At 28.7% G+C, this 17,436-nt stretch overlaps 1 protein-coding gene across 2 annotated transcripts in view; it reads left to right on the top strand.

The window, feature by feature from the left end:
* The window catches only part of LOC136985159 (KAT8 regulatory NSL complex subunit 1-like), a 79,557-nt gene that overhangs the window by 51,493 nt on the left and 10,628 nt on the right, over positions 1–17,436 (top strand). For both annotated transcript variants that reach the window (XM_067282367.1, XM_067282366.1), the window contains 3 exons: positions 3,261–3,844; positions 10,547–10,631; positions 10,997–11,133. In XM_067282367.1, coding sequence (XP_067138468.1) covers positions 3,261–3,844; positions 10,547–10,631; positions 10,997–11,133 — 806 coding nt within the window. The remainder of the gene's footprint in view (positions 1–3,260; positions 3,845–10,546; positions 10,632–10,996; positions 11,134–17,436) is intronic.

The following is a 17,436-nucleotide window of genomic DNA, read 5'->3' as shown; positions in this document are numbered from 1 at the left end:
ACGCCTGTAGTAAGTATGCAGTAAATTGGCTGTCCGAAATCACTATAAACTGACTGACCAAAATGTAAATCGATAAATTGTTGATAAATGTCATGTACTAATTAAAGATGAATTTTCTTTTATATCTTAGAAAGTCGTTGAAGTAATCAAGCTACATTATTCAATTTTTTTCCTTCTTATCTTATGGAAAAAAACCGAACCTAATGGAAATTTGACGTCACAAATTCCATTTAAGGAATTTCTGAAATGAAATGAAGTTAAATTGTGCTTACCGCTACATCAGTATCTATTTAGCTATGTAATGAGTCAATTGCTATGAATTTATTAAAATATAAAATCAGTTTTCGATTACGATACAACATAAATAAACCTTACGAGGGATTTATATCTTTATCTTTATTAAATTTCGTCTTCCTCTGAACGAAAATAATTTATTAGACCGCATACGCCTTAATAGTAATTTTATTAGTTACATTGAATTTAATTTATCATAGCGGATGCAGTTCTCTGATGCTCGAAGTGTATAGTTTTTAGTAAATAGAATCTCCAGAAATCTTGTCTAGATCGCTAGAGATTCGGAATTTATATTTTATCATGTGAATAATTCATGTGTAACACAATTCTATTTGGGACGTCATCGTCTCATCAAATCAAACGCTATTTCTGAAAGTGACTGTTTGAAAATCCTTTTATCCGGATGGAATTTGTGTAAAAATTCTTTTGTCGTTTGTAAAATAATTATATATTTTGTTTAGGATTTTTTAGAAAATGAGTAGTTTTTTTTAAAGAATCAAAGATCGATATTGCGGTGATCCCGCGTGGTTTTTATATATTCTAAAATCTCTAAATTAAAAATTGAATGATTTGTTTAGAAAGAAATCAAAATTTTCTGAGAGTTTCTCGATAGAAAATGGTGATAAACCGCCAGAGATTTTATCATTATCTCTAATCTACTAAAGTTGAAGGAAACATATTTCTCGCTTGATTTAAGAGAGGAAATTTTTGCCTTGCAAGCTATTAAATTAATTCTATATTAGGTTATAGGTTACGAATATAAAGTTCTACTTAAGCTTAAATAATCTTCTTATCGTTTCGCACGTGGCATTTTGAATTTGGTTGATTTTTTAAATATATACTTAAAAATATATCTTGTTACGTTCTTGGTATAATTTTTTAAAGCGAAAAAATGTACGTAACGTATAACCCATTATTTGTAATGAGAAACTGCGAGTTTGATCCAGTGTACGGATCATAAATTTCCACTTAACAGGGTAATGAATAAGTGAGTTTTCTTCCAGACGTTCAAATTAACAAGCTAGGCTTAACAGCTATAAAATTTAATAAAAATGTTAAAATATCTCAGCATTCTTTTAAGGTCGCATCTCGTTTTCACATTTTATATTTAATGCGATAAAAATATTAATAAAGATGTATTGAGGTATACAGTATGTTAGAAAGCGTATCATAGGAAAGAAAAGCTTAGCTTCGGTTTCTCTGTTGGAGGCTTATTTAACAAAAGCATGGTATAACATAAAGAAAGAATAGCGTATCGTTTAGACTCCGCAGAATAAATATGAAGTAGACGAACGGGGAAAAAAAGGCGCTTATGTAACAAGAAGGAAAAGTCAATCGATTATTACGAGAATTTTATAAGGATCGAGTTATCTTTTAATGTAATTCTGATTTAATAATTTGTTATATGAGCGCTTGGTTTATTTTCTATCATCAGAAATAACTTTCGAAGTATATATATCGTGTAAGAGATAAAAATATCACGCTCCAATACATTTTTCTTTTGTGCTGTCTCTTTCCTTTAGCGTCTTACGTAAGCTGGCATATTGTCGTAGAATGATTTATGAAGGAATAAAATATTATTTTATACGTGTAGCTTGTAACTCGCATCGAGAAATTTTAATGCAGAATTCTTATCGAATTTCTGTAATGCGAATAAACATCTGGCTAAAGAGATTTTTAAGTATATGGGAAGTCGTGCTTATTGTTTGCGGCCAAATTACAATGTGATTTATTTCGTGATGCGACGTAACGTCTGTTTATAACTAGAATTAATTATGAATTTAATTCAGTATTCGGATATTAATTTGCAAGCGTTATCATTATAATAATGTATACAAATTGTTTAATTTATTAAATAATAGCGATGATTTTCGGCTATTATTTAAATTAACAGTATAAATTATTCATGTTTTAACATATTCTGACGGATAATTCACCGATTCTATAAAATAAAACTGTTACCAGAAAGATAAATCTATATATTTTTATCAGTTTGAAGGCGTATAAATTTACATAACCTATATCAGAGAAAATTTCACATTTATTTTGAGGTTAATTGTCGGCTTTCGATGTACTAATTATAAATTCATTTTTTCGCGGGTAATGTTATTTAACGAGTTTATGGCGTGAATGTCGTTTTACATGCATTTAAATTGTGATTTTAACATCTGCGTATTATATACATATAATATAAAGTATAAGTAAAGACTTAAGGAATAAAATTTTCATCAAAAAATGTTTTTGATTGAGATAAAGTTTAGATTTAAAAAAAACAATAAAAACACAGAAATTTATTTATTTTAATGGAAAGACAAGTATTTTTATTCCTATCTCTTCCAGATGTTGCTTACAGTTGATAATCACCACTCAATTTATTTGACAGAAAAGGGAAGTACATATACTTTAGCTGATGGTACTATGAGTAGAATGAATAAATAATCTTCAAGTATATACGTAATTGTTGTGAAAATTACATGACTTTCTAATAAAAGTTTAAATGTAGAAACGTTGATATAAAAATATTTATATATTTTAATATTTATGTTGATGATATATTTTTTACAAAGTGTTCTCTTTATATAGAAATTTGATTTTAAATGAATGTAATAATGTCAAGAAAAGTTATAACTGTAAGAAAATTTAAGAATCTGTTTCTGCTGAAAATCTATGGATTTAAATTGTATTTACTTACAACAAAAAGTTTCATTCATATTTATGTTCAATACATATATTGAATTTTTATTTCTTGCTTTATTTTTTATTTTGTTTCAGTTTTGAGTTTCAAATTATGTAGAAAAAGGAAAAAAAGTGAATTCATTTGAATACTTACAAACTCTCTTTAGAAGTCCATTTATTTTATTTTTGAATTATAAAATTTTATTCATTATATCTTTCATAAGTCAATTAGTTAAAAAATATAAAATTTAATTGCGTTTGGAAATATTGATAAACTATTTTATTTTCAGATACAAACGTGCAGTATGGAAATGGGCAGTTAATCGAGCAGAAGTAGCTCGCCGTTGGATATGGCTGCAGGCCCAGATTGTTGATTTGGAGCAGCGCATTCGAAGATTGAATGCCCTGTGTCAAAAATTTCATTCTGCAAAAGAAAGTTACAACTCTTTTCATTCTGGAGAATTAGAAGATAACACAAATGAAAAGTTTCAAAGCATATCCTCTGTGGACAATAATAATCACAAAGATAGTCATTGGATTAAATCCAACGGCTATAATATACAAAACGCTAAAAACTCTAGTATTTCAGACAGATCTGAACACTATCTTCCTGGTGTGAGCAGAACACGTCCGTTAAAAGCATTCAGGAAAAGAAAATTGTACTGGCTTACAGACATTCACCTAAAGGGTACGAAAGCAGCTAAGTTATCTTCAGTTAAATGCAGCTGTAAGAGTCAAGAAAATATGATTTCCTGTATATTATGTTCAGGACAATATAATAGAATACTTGCCTTAGACCCAGATGTAATGTCTGTATCAGAAAGAATTTCAAGATTAGAATCTTCCTATCATTCTGTATTATCATTTCAACAAGGTAAGATAATAATTCTTTCAATATAGTATTACATATATTATTATTATTATTATTATTTTAGTTTAATTTACAAAAGTGGTTTGCATAAATTTAGAGTAAAAATATTTAAAGCATTTGAAATTATCTGGTAAAACAAAAAATGAATGAAAAATTATTGTTACAAAATAATAAATTTTATCTTTGCAATTTATAAATCTTTCATAACTAATTTGTTTCCTTGCAAGTTGGCTTATTTTTACTTTGCTGTATCTAAATAGTGGGGCTGCAGAGTTGGTAGTCCAAGCCCCAACTCTGACTTATAGAATTTTAGAAGGTCCTGCCTCTAAATAATTTAAAATATACTTTGATTATATTAACCTATAATGGCATTTCATCACTACCAAGTGAATCATCAGGCATTCTTATCAGAACTACTGAGATTATTTTTCCATCAGTGGTTATAGTAAAATATTTAAAAACACTAGATTTAATCTGAATCATCTTAGCCATTTTGTATGGGTCTTTTGATAATAAAAATTTAGAATTAGCTAGTACAGAATGTATTCAAATATAAATCTATGAAAAGAAAATCAACAGTAATTAGTAATGTGCAAAGAAAGATCATGATGTATGGGAATCATCATTGTCATCATAAAATAAGATCTCACATTAAAGGCAACTCCTATAATAAAAGATAATAGGTTAATGTTGCTATCAGGAGCTTTAACCTGAACCAATATAAAATACATAATTAAAAAAAAAAAAAAAAAAACAAAAGTTGGAGTCAGTCCATTTTTACTGACTCCAACTCTATAGCCTTGCTAAATAGTTCGGATTCTGAGAGAAAATTATTAAAAGAATAAAATTAAATCTACATTAAATATAATGCATATTTAATATAAAGTATACCAGGATATAATAATAGTTACTGTAAATGCCAAACATAATAATAAAAATCATTAGGTTTAAATTAAGTTAATTAGTGAGTCTATAATTTTGACTACAGATAGTGTTGCCATCTGCAGAAAACTTGAATAATTAATATAATTTGAAATGATAATTTTATAAAATTTAAATATTTTAATTTATTTATATTGTAATTATAAGTGTCCAATCGTATTATTTAATATTTTTGTATATTTTACAAATATAAATAGTGTAATGGGTATCCTGAAAAATCTGCACAAGTTTTTACCTTGGAAAAAATGAAAATGCTACAAACTACAATTAAGCATTTGAAAGATGATGAAAAGCTATATATTATCTTTTATTTTTGTAATTCTAGAAATTTCAATCATCAAATATGGTTGATTCAAATGTGCAGTACAAGTTTCTGTACAAGACTGATTCACATTTATCAGACAATACTTTGTGATTGATCAATGGATCCATTTTCTTTTTTTCCTTCTACCCCTTCTTGTAGACAGTTGTCTTGAAAATTGCCCAAAAATCCCCAATTAGTTTAATTTCTGGCACATTTGCAGAGTTATCCTTCATTTCAATAAAGATGATGTTTTCTTGTCACAGGTAATTTAATACATTTTTGGTGTAGTGAGAATTTGCGTGATCTGGCCAGAAGACATATTCTGCTTGAGAATAGTTTTTTGGAATATAAGGAATCAGGCAACATCATATACATTCATTTAAATATTAGGCAACAACAGCAAAACTTGACTTTTGGATAGGGCTTGACTCAATTCTTTTGTCCCATTGCAATCAAAACAAAAACTTTGTCATCAAATTTCTTTTTCTTGGTAAACTTTACATCGGCAGGTATAGAGGAGATATCACTGGTATAATAAAATCCATTATTACTATTGATTGTTGAGTGCAAGAAGGTAAAATAAGATTAGTCATCCAAAATAAAAAATTTTTCAGAGAACTTCTGCATTAACTTTCCATATTTCATCTTTGCCATGACGTTTACTGGTTTCTTTTTTCCAGAATTACCTATTTTGTTATTTAATGTGTGTTTTATTTTCAAAGTCTTTATGAAAATTTTCAGTTTTGAGACTAGAGGTCAAATTTTCAATTTGACATTTTCAAAGGTCTTCTTCAATCCTTTCAACTTTGTTTTCATTAGAATTTTCACATTTCAAACTAAAATATTTAATTTTGATTTTTGTATAGAGAGAGATTTAAATAAAAAATGGTGCACAATATATGTAATATCAATGACTTGGAGATTGTAACAATATCAATTTTTTATTCTTTATTTTGATACAGTAGAAAATTAGATTAAAATTCTAATTAATCATAGGTTATTTCTGTATATTTAATATATTGCTATTGCTAAAGCTTTCATTAACATCAATGATTTTCTATTTTTCATTTATATAGAACAAGAGATCATACTATTTTATCTGATAGATTTTCTAGCATTTAATAAAATGATAGACAAAAATTGCTGATATATAATTATTCATCTTTTTGAATAGTCTGACTTAAAAAATTTAGTCAGTATTATATTGAATTTCTTCCTTTTCTCTAAATTTACTACAATGTTTCATTTATTTATCATTTTTCTTATGCTATATCAGAATATGTTTTTTAGAAAATGTACTCAGGATTTATAGAAAACACTATTCTATTCTCACATTCATTGTTTCATATTTTTCAAATTAAATGGCATAAAAGCAATACTACCAAGTATATTTTCTCTCAGAGAAGGTAAATTAATTACTGATTATTAGCTAGTGAGTGTGAAGCAATCACAATATTGGGAAAGAAGACTGTGTATTTATAGTATTCTGTAATAACAAAAATGGAGAGCAGTATACCACATTTACCAGTTACTTGAAAGTCTTGAATAGATAAATGTCACTTTAGAATTTATTGCTTCTAATCCGATATGTGAATTATGTCTATTTGGCCACTGACTAAATGTTAAAAGATGTGCAATAAAAATTGTTACTTCATCTTTTATTTTATATTTTTATTATTAAAAAAAATGAAGCATTTATTAAAATCTATAATACTATTAGTTCTTTCATCTTGTGATACATTTTGACTTAAATTTTGATTATACGTCTTTTTGATCCTGTCTCGTAAGAGACATACAAAAGGTCCTCCACTATGGATTTTTTTTTATGTGAAAGAAATTTTATTCTACTATTTTTTCGCAGTTCAAACATCCAGTGTAAAATATTTTTGGTTTACACAAATAACTTCAGGCTTGATACACAACAGATTTATATTAAAGAATTTTCTAATATAAATTTATTTTTATAATAATAATAAAGAAGTGATGATTAATTTGTAAAACACTTCATTATTTCAAATTAAAGAATTTTAATGAACTATATCAACAATATATTGAGGCTGTCAGTAAATTATAATTTTTTTTAATAACAACTTTCTAAATAATTCATTAATTCTTAGAAATTTTTTACTTTTCTAGCTGTTATATATATATGAGGAAAATATAGCAATTGGTCAAAAAGTGACCTTTCAAGGTTTTTACATTTTTGGACTCAGGACCTTGAAACATTAAGAAATGCAAAAAAAAAAAAGTTGAGAATTTTTTTTGTATGTACAGATGGATGTTTGCGTGTGGGGTGTACAATTTTGTTTGCCCACATTGAAGCTTAATAACTCCTATGCCTATTTTTTTTTTTTAATTCTGCAGGGAGTTTTGTGTTAGGGGAATTGGTGTTATTAAATTTTTATGGTTAAAGGTAAAGAAGGTGAGATGGAGGGGGGTCTTGTGTTGTATCTCAACTGGGGTTTGACTTAATGAAGAGTTTACTCATTATCAGCATTTACAATTTTTTTTATAAAACTCCTCTCTATCCTCAAAATTAAGCTTTTTGTCATTTTAAAATAATTAATAATATAAAAAAAATTTTTAAAATAAAATCTCATAAAGATGATGCCACATACAAGTTTAACTCTTGCCAGGAAGTCATGCAACTCATTACTAGATTTTTTTCTTTGTCAATATACCAAAATAATCTTAATCAGTTATAGTTTGTATATAATTGCTCAAATACTAATTTCCATTATTTCTCTTTAACTAAATTTGTTTATTCAAATTAATAAAATTAATAATTGAGTTAACAATGCCATACTTTTGTGTATTAAATATACTATCTTTAAATACAATGAAAGATTACTAGAGTTCCATTTAAGTATTGATGAAAAAATATAACAGCCAAATATGAAAAGTTGTATACGCCACTTTTTTTTTTTAAAAGTAGAGATATTCTCTTCTTTAAAAAAGGGGAGGGTTTAGATCACTGTTGTGCTCAGTTTTTTAGTTTATAGAAAAACATCTGTCTTATTATTTTGCATTTATTTCAGTATATTATGATCCAAAAGCTAATATTTACTGTGTTTAAATATTTCAATGTAATATTTGATTCTGAATTGTAATTGAGTTTACACAGTTCAGTTAATCTCAGTCATATTGGTTTATCTTAATTCCTTGTCTGAAGTTTTGTTCTCCGTTCTGTATTGTGTTAGGCAACTTTAATTGTATCTAACTGACTCTGTTTAATTGAATTTTATGAATTAATTATCAAAGTATATGCAACATTAATATTATTTTTTAAGTAATAAACTAGAACAAATTTTATTTTGTATAAAAGTAATTTTATAAAATTCACATTTTCATTCTAAACAAGTTCTAAATTATACAATATAGAATATATTTTGCTATATTTTTTTACACCTCATTTCTATTATTATATTGTATTCTGTTTTGAAATTCACATTTCTGAAAAATTATTAAAAAATTTTTAATAATAATCTGTTAACATGTCATCACATATGAAATATTTTAATTTTCAATCCATAAATATTGAAAAAGTCAAATAGATTAAATTTTATTAATGTATAAAATGTCTGCTAGTTATGTTATATATGGTGCTACCATCTGTTGGTTGATAGTAAAACTATATTGATCATCAAAATATAGAATCAAAAACATGGAATGCAATTTTTATTAAGTAAAGATTTGAATTATTAATTAATTCAATTTAACTAAACTTTAATGAGAATATTAGAGACTTATGTGGCATCTCTTTAATTTTTAATAATTTAGAAGAATTACTTTGGGAAAGATAGTATTAAGCAAGGGAGGCATTCTAAGATTTATTGTTTGTGTGTGTATAAACTAATTCAGAATGACAAATTTCTATGAATTACAAATAAAGAATTTCAAGATGCTTTGTTTATATAATGTTAGGTTATGTAATTTAGTTTATATAATATATAATAGTTCATTATTAGTTAAAACATAAATTGAACTTTATTGTTAATAATTTCTGTTTTGATTCATTTTATCCAGAGGGAAGCATTAGGTACCATCTTGCATTAAAATATAATAATGTCTATTTGCTATACATCGGGTTTCAGTTGGTGTTTATATCATTATATCCATTTTAAGCATTATAATTTTTTAAAAATTCAAAAGGTAGCACTTTTTTATTTTGAAATATTCTGGAGCACTTGCATTTAATTTTTGAAACAAAAAAGAATTTCTTTAATTTGAAGATCAGACTCTCAAACACCAAATAATCCAACAAAAAACAATAAATTTAATGAAAACTAATGTTTTCAACTATTTTGAGCAGTCAACTTCAGTAATATCTTGAGAGATATATAAAGCTTGTAGAAAAAATACCACCATCAATTTTAAGGACAATGACACCCTCTTCCAGGCTTGGAGGTCATATTTTGAAGTCATACTGAAATTTTTTTCATTTGTAAATGGCTGCAGTAAATCTTACTGCACCATCCAACCAGAGACTTGTTCTATCCTTCTTAAACATTTTATTATACATAATTATAAATCACTTAAATATTTTGTTCAAATTACTGTTCAATTTTAGAACATATGTTAACTTGAAGATGACTGCTCAAAGTAGCGAAAACATTAGTTCTTATTAAAATTATCATTGCTTTTTCGGTTATATATAACAGTGGGAAAGTATGGCAATCTGTCAATAATTGATTCCCCCGGATTTTTATATTTTTTTTTGACTTGGGATCTTGAAATGCAAACAAAAAGTTGAGAATTTTTTCTGTGTGTATGGATGTCTGTGTGTGTGTATGATACAGTTTTGTTCACCTGCTCCTGTATTTTTGTTAAAAATTTCTGAAATTTTTCAAGGATGTTTGTCTATAAGGAAAATTGATACTGTTAAATTTTGGGGTTAAAGATCAAGGGGAGCCATGTGTCATATCTTGAGTAGATTGAACTTAATGAAGATTTTACTCATTATTAGCATTTATTATTTTTTTCTTTTATAAAACTCTCCTTTGCCCTAAAAATTAAGTTTTTTGCTATTTTATAATAATTAATAATGTAAAAAGTTTTTAAAATAAAATATCATAATAGCTGGCACCACATGCAATTTTAAATGCTTTTGCTGGGAAGTTTCGCAACTTGTTGCTGGATTATTTTGGTGCTTGAGTGTCTTATCTGTACATAATTTATTCAATTTTATTTTTGTAACCGATGATAAAAGTAACTTCTCTAAAATGTTATCCATTTAATGATTTTAAGTTAATTTTAACTTTTTAAATTTAGGATATTTATAAATCATCTTTATAAATAACTTAAATTTTAAATAAAATGAGTATAATATGAATATTCACAAATTTCTAATATTCTTATTCAAAAGTTATGATTTTTTTCAACAAAAAAAACAACTAAAACTTATTAAAAATTAAAATATAGTTAGTTTTATAAAAATATTTGATAATTTATATATCCAGATATACCCCTGAATCTTCATTTTGAAATGCTGCTCAAGAAATGTAAAATTGGAAAACAACTAGGAAAATCAAATGTAACATCAAAGTATGTATTTATTATTTTTATTTAAATTTGTAATGATAAAATTTTAACTGTAATTATCGTATAAAAATTAAATAGATGATATAAGAGTTTAAGGTAACTGATTGGAGGATAGGAATATATTGAATACAATATACAAATATGAAATTGTAACATCTGTATGTATCTTTTTAAAAATAATACTCTCAGAAATATTTATTTAGTTTGTCATTTTTGTTTTACTTAATTAATTCTTAAATTAACTTAAAAATTTATTGCCAATATATTTATCAACCATATAAATTTCTAATAATACAATAACATTTTAAAATATTTAATGTAATGTAGTTATTATAACAAAATATTAATCAAATTATAAATTTTTTTAGTAAAAGGCATCTTTCATCAATATCATCATCCTCATCCTCCTCTTCTACATTTTCATTATCATCTGCATCATCCCAGCACCAAAAGAAACGACATAAACAAGCAAAGAGAATAGCAGAAATGCTCTTTTCATCATCAGGTATTAGATTTAAACTTTATTATTTTTGTGATAAGATATTATATTAGGTTCTTGACTGTTGTATATTATGTATTTTATTTTATTTAAGATCAAATTAGAATTGGTTCTCAAAAATTTACAAAGGATAATTAAAATATAGACCACACAATAATTAAAAGTGTTTTTAAAAATTACAAATTGAAAATTTTATTTAAAAAAAACTAAGTTTTATTGTGATTTATATACTATAAAATATATTCTAATATAAAAATCGTGGAATAATTTAAGATTTTTATTAGCAAAATTCAATTAGTCATACAAATAGACTCAAATATATAAATACAAAAAAGCAAATACAGTGGAACCTTGGTATACGACTTTAATCAGTTCCTGATGTTTGGACTTATATCGAATAGGACGTATATCACACCAACCTTTCCCATAGAAGTAATGTAAAAATGGTTAATCCGTTCTCATATAAAAAAAAAACTCCTCTTGATATGGTATATTAATGGGGTTGTAAAATAATTGAAACACTGTTTGAGCACATTAACAAATCTATAATAAAATAAATTTTATTATAGATTTTTAAAGTTATTACAGTAATAATCGCAAATAATTGCTTCTGATACACTGTCACCAGCACACTGTTTTTCAGTTATCCAAAGCAAAAGCAATTTCTCAACATGATCTACTGTCTCCGATCTTTGTTTAGAAATTGATTTAACCCCTTTTGCAATGTTAGTAGATTTTAATATCTTTATTTTTCACGATTGTCAATATCGTTGTTCTCAGAATACAGTATGCAACAGTTAAATCTCAAACACACATGCCACCTTCATATTTCTCAACAATCTCTTTTTTCAGTTCCATGTTTTTAGTTTTCTGTTGCTTTTCATTTGCCTTTTTGCAATTCATGATTAATAAAGAGTTTTACTTACAAACTAAAATCAGAAGAAATTTAACAAAGTTATAGACCATGGCACCACGTACGTCTAGTCTGGTCTAGTACACGGATAGTGCTACTTGTTCATAGATGGCATGTATAATTGAATTAAGTCATATACTGAGCAAAATTTGTTTCATCCAAACAGGACATATTCTAAAGCAGACATATACCAAGGTACCACTGTATTAGTTTCCTTGACTTATAATAATAATTGTAGCAGTATGATGTTGAGAGAGACAAATTAGTGACTTTTTGGAAAGTTAATCTTTATTTCACAAATAAATATTTGGATATAGTGTTTTTCTATAAACTTTTTAATTCATATCTTATCATATATTAAAAGAGAAGTTGCTAATAATTTTAAGTTCATAAAAACTATATAAATTATTCTTTTTCCTTACCTATTATCTCTATAAACCTTCATTTCAAATTACAAACAAAAATATGCAATTTTACTATTAAGATGTTTAAATCCAATTTTATTTTAGATTTTTTTAAAAAGAATCTAATTTTTTGAGTTCGGTAGAAGTAGAAATAGTTGATTATATGGACAAATTTATTTATTTTTATCATATATATCATAATGCATATCAATATTTTTATTAAATAATGCAAGATAGAGACTTCTTAATCATCATATATTCTAATTGATCAAAAACTGAAAAATTGCTTTAATCAAATGAAAGTTTGAAAAAGATATAGATGTTATGTTTCTCTGACTAATTTTAGACTTTATAGCTTAAAATTAATGAGAGAAGAATAAGTAGAAAAATTATTGTTGTTTCATGAAATTTACAATTAGCTTTTAATAGTTTATGTATAGTGTGTTTGAATCTAAAAACATTGTAAAATTTCAAGTTTGAAAATAAATGAAGATAGAAAACAAATAGTAGTAGTGAGAAGAAAACAGAGAATTAAACTCTTAAGGAATTATTGTTAGTTATATAGATAGAGGTAAAGCAATCTAACAGTTATGGTTGTAATTGTGTTTTATCTTATAAATCATTATATTTTTATAGATATATGTTCTTGATATTTAGCTACTCAGTGAGCATTCACTGGATGATTTTATTCTACATTCTAATTATCAAAGACCCTTGTAACAAGGCAAGATTCTATATTCTCTTAATGCTGTTTTTTCCATGAAATTTAATTATAATTAATATTCTCTTGTTAATAAATATTTCTGTCAAACTTGACCATGGTTTTTGATATATAAAATTTTGAATGAATATTTATTTTTTCGTTTATTGTTCTAGACTGAATCAGAAAGCTTTGCAGAATTGTGTTTTCAAAATGCTATAGCTGTTTTTTCATCTTAGTTTGTTATCTACATTTCACAGAAATACAAGTATCTCTCATACAACACTGTACTTCTACAACACAGTTTGAAAATTGGGGATATCTCCTATACAACACGACTTCCAGTTTTGCTCTAACATGGTTTTGGAAATTCTCTGTAGAATATTAAGTGTCATTTTTAAGTGTAAACTTCATTATTCAAAATTTTTTTATTCAAGTAAACACACATTATCTGAAATTGGCCCATGGGTTTTAGAATGTTGAAATTTTCAAATTATTTTGTTCTTTTTGTTAGGTTTACTTTAATGAAAACAGATAAGACAAGGAAGAAAATAATTGTACTAACTTTCCTATCAACCATGTGTCATTGTTATTGCTTTCAGACCTTAGCCCTTAAGACTGTAACTGTGTTTTCTTTTCATAGATTAATCTTCGAATCTAGTAAAGTTTAAATAAACATTTTTAGATAAGTGTTATTAAATTTTTTTTTAACTGTAGGTAAGCAAGCATTTATAAAATGACAAACAAAAATGACAAACAGTATCTCAGTACTCAAAGAGTTTGGTATTTGAATACAAATTCTGGAAAAAGTCACTCAGTACTTGACTGAACAAATATGACCTGCTAGAACAAATTTTTGATTAATAACATTTTTATTTTGTCATGCATAAAAAATTTTTTATGATAAATATAAAATATGAAAATATTGCTTATACTTCTGATCATGATCAACAAAAAAGCTGATGGCAATGATACTTTGTAAAAAGAAAACATCCTTGTTTAACTAAAATTAATACTAACATGTAATACAGTACTTTTAATTGTGATTGTTAGTTAATTATTGATTGGAAATAAATTATCAATTGCTTTAATAAACATATTTCTCTTAGTAATGAAAAATAGTAGTAGTATAGTTTTGTATGATATAACCCTATGTTTTGCATTAGTCCTTTGATTCATATAGCACAGATTTGCATAATACAGCACTTTTTAGAATGTTTTTTTTTTACTGTGTTATATGAGAGATACCTGTACATTAACTGGACAATGTTGCATATATAACAAGAATTTTAAATACAAATTAGATTCCTGAATTATGTTGGAAGAATGTTCCTAGACTGGCTACCAAAATTTGTCTACATCCAAACAATGGAAAGAGTCTGATCTCAAGCACAGTAACCAAAAAAAGATGGTTGGACCAAACAAAGACCTAAAAACTATTAAGAATATTCAACTGGAGAATAGTGACAAACAGAGATCTGGAGAAAAAGTTGTATCTGCAGTATAGGATTCAAGGCTCGCAGTCCTAGCAAGATGATGATAGGATTTTTTTTTTACAAATCAAGAACTTGTCAATCTATTAGCAAGTCATGACTCTGATTTGTTTTATATTTGATAAAAGCATTTACTTTATTCCTAAGTACAAATAACAAGTTGACTGTTGCTGTAATGTGACAAACACTAACTGCATTTTATCTCTCAGGATCTCCAGAAAATTCTGCATTCTTGCTAAGGTTTGTTTATTTAACTTGGCTTACAGGAGTAAAATTTGACAGCAGGAAATATAGGAGTCACAAACCTGTTGACTATGTTGAATGCTCCTATCATAGTAATTATGAAACCTAACGGATCATCACGACTGTGCGTGGACTACTCAACAGGTCTTAACAGCGCTCTTCAGCTCAATCAGCATCCTTTACCACTTCCGGAAGACATCTTCTCCATGCTCAACGGTGGTCGAATATTCTCACAAATAGACTTTTCTGATGCCTATTTGCAAGTGAAACTTGAGGAAACTTTCAAGAAACTCTGCAATATTGCAACATACCACAGATTCTACGAATTCCAACGTCTTCCATTCAGAGTGAAAATGGTTCCAGGCATCTTTTAATTGATCATGGACTCCATGATCTCGGGATTATCATTTGCCTTTGCATATCTAGATGATATAGTCATCATTAGTGGTAACGTGGATGATCATCACTGACATCTCCACGAGGTTTTCCATTGCATTCACAACTACGAATTCCGAATCTGACCGGAGAAGTGTGCATTCTTTAAGGATTCCATCAAATAGGCTACATCGTCGATAAGGACAGATGCCGCCCAAACAAACCCTTCTAAGGTTGACGCTATCATCAATATGCCATTGCTGATAGACCTATCCACCCTTCGCTCATTTCTCGGTATGGTACACTACTACCAAACCTTTGTCCACGTGTGTCAAATTCACCAACCACTAGACAAATTACTCCGGAAAGACCAAAAGTGGCAGTGGTTGAACAAATGCCAACGGGCCTTCCAGCACATCAAGGACATTCTCAAGTCAGATTTACTTTCTCATGCACTATGATCCGACGCTCAATATCATTGTCGCAGCCAACGTGTCAAGCCTAGGGCTTGGTGCCGTCATCCAACACCGCCTGTCCAACAGATCAATTAAGGCTATCACTCACTCGTCTCACTCCAGCCAAGAAGAACTATAGTCAAATCGAAAAAGGTCTTGCACTCATCTTCACCATTCACAAGTTTCACAAGATGATTTACGGATGACCTTTTATGCTTCTCACAGATCACAAACCTCTCCTTGCCATCTTCGGTAACAAGAAAAGTATTCTGACGCACACCGCCAATCATTTGCAATGCTGGACAACAACTCTCCTTGGATACAACTTCAAGATCAAATATTGGAAAACTAATGAATTCGGACAAGCTGATGCTTTGTCACACCTCATCTCCACTCAACCATTAAAGGATGAAGAAACGGTCGTGGCAATCATCCAAGCCAAGATGGACCTTACAGTCATGTCGTCCCAACTACCTGTAACCTTCGACTAACTGTGCGAGATAACAAAGAAGGATCAACTCCTTCAACCGATCAGACATTCGGCCAGTTCAAAGTGGCCGAATGTCAACAGACTTCGAGAGTCCTCCGACTGGGCTCAAATCCAACAATTCTATCATTGATGCGACGGACTCAGCATCGAAAAGGGATGTCTCCTCTATAATGAATGCATTATCATCCCCACAGTACAGCAATGTAGGGTACTCAAACTTCTACATTGTGGACACCCCGGCATCCAGCACATGAAATCTCTAGCTTGTAACTACATTTATTGGCCAAATATAGACCTCGACATTGAGTCAATCATGCGACAGTGCTCTCCACGTATTGCAGCAGCCAAACAACCAATAACTTCCGAACTATTCTATTGGCCGAAACCTGCTACCCCGTGGCAACGTATTCACATCGACTATGCAAGACCTTACCAGGGCCACAGCTTTCTCGTCGTGGTGGATGCCTATTCAAAGTACCCAGAAATTATCAGCATGGATAAAACTGCATCCTTTGCAATGATCAGCGTGCTGCAGAAACTCCTCATTCGTCATGGACTGTCAGAAGCTCTTGTCAGTGATAACAGAATGCAGTTCAGCTCATATGAATTTAAAAGATTCTGCGACCAACATGGAATCAAACATGCCACCCTATCACCCTCAATCCAACGGACAGGCAGAACGATTCCTAGACACACTAAGCGAGCTCTCCTTAAGTTAAAAGGGGAGGGAAATACACAACGTGCTTTAGACATATTTCTGGAAACTTATCAAATAACTCTGAACTGAGCTCTACCGGACAACAAATCTCCAGCCGAACTCTTCTTCGGACACAAAATCCGAACATCTCTCGACCTATTATTGCCACTGAAATACCAAACAGAGTGCGACATCAAAATGGAGACGCAATTTAATCTCAAGCAGGGAACCTGAGAGTGAAATTTCGCAACTAAAGAGCTCGTCTTTGCACAACATCGACGCTCTCAAAATTGGCAGCCAAAAGCAATCAAACACAAAACTGGAAACACCGTATATGACGTGGAGATGGCTGATGGATCGACTTGGTGATTTCACACCAATCAGCTCTTACAGAGACAATCTCCTCGACCGCAGCCCAAGAAGAACCCCTTTGCCGTCATTGCAGAAGCCTTCTCCATCCCACTATGTCCCACTCCGACTCCAGACTTAACACATGCGGTTGAGAGACTGGCCCAGCAGGACGATATGTCCCTGCCATT

Source organism: Centruroides vittatus, unplaced genomic scaffold, assembly GCF_030686945.1.
Source record: "Centruroides vittatus isolate TY-2023 unplaced genomic scaffold, ASM3068694v2 contig_955, whole genome shotgun sequence".
Taxonomy (NCBI): domain Eukaryota; kingdom Metazoa; phylum Arthropoda; class Arachnida; order Scorpiones; family Buthidae; genus Centruroides; species Centruroides vittatus.
The sequence above is the reverse complement of the archived record's forward strand: the minus strand, read 5'-3'. Positions and strand labels throughout refer to the sequence as shown.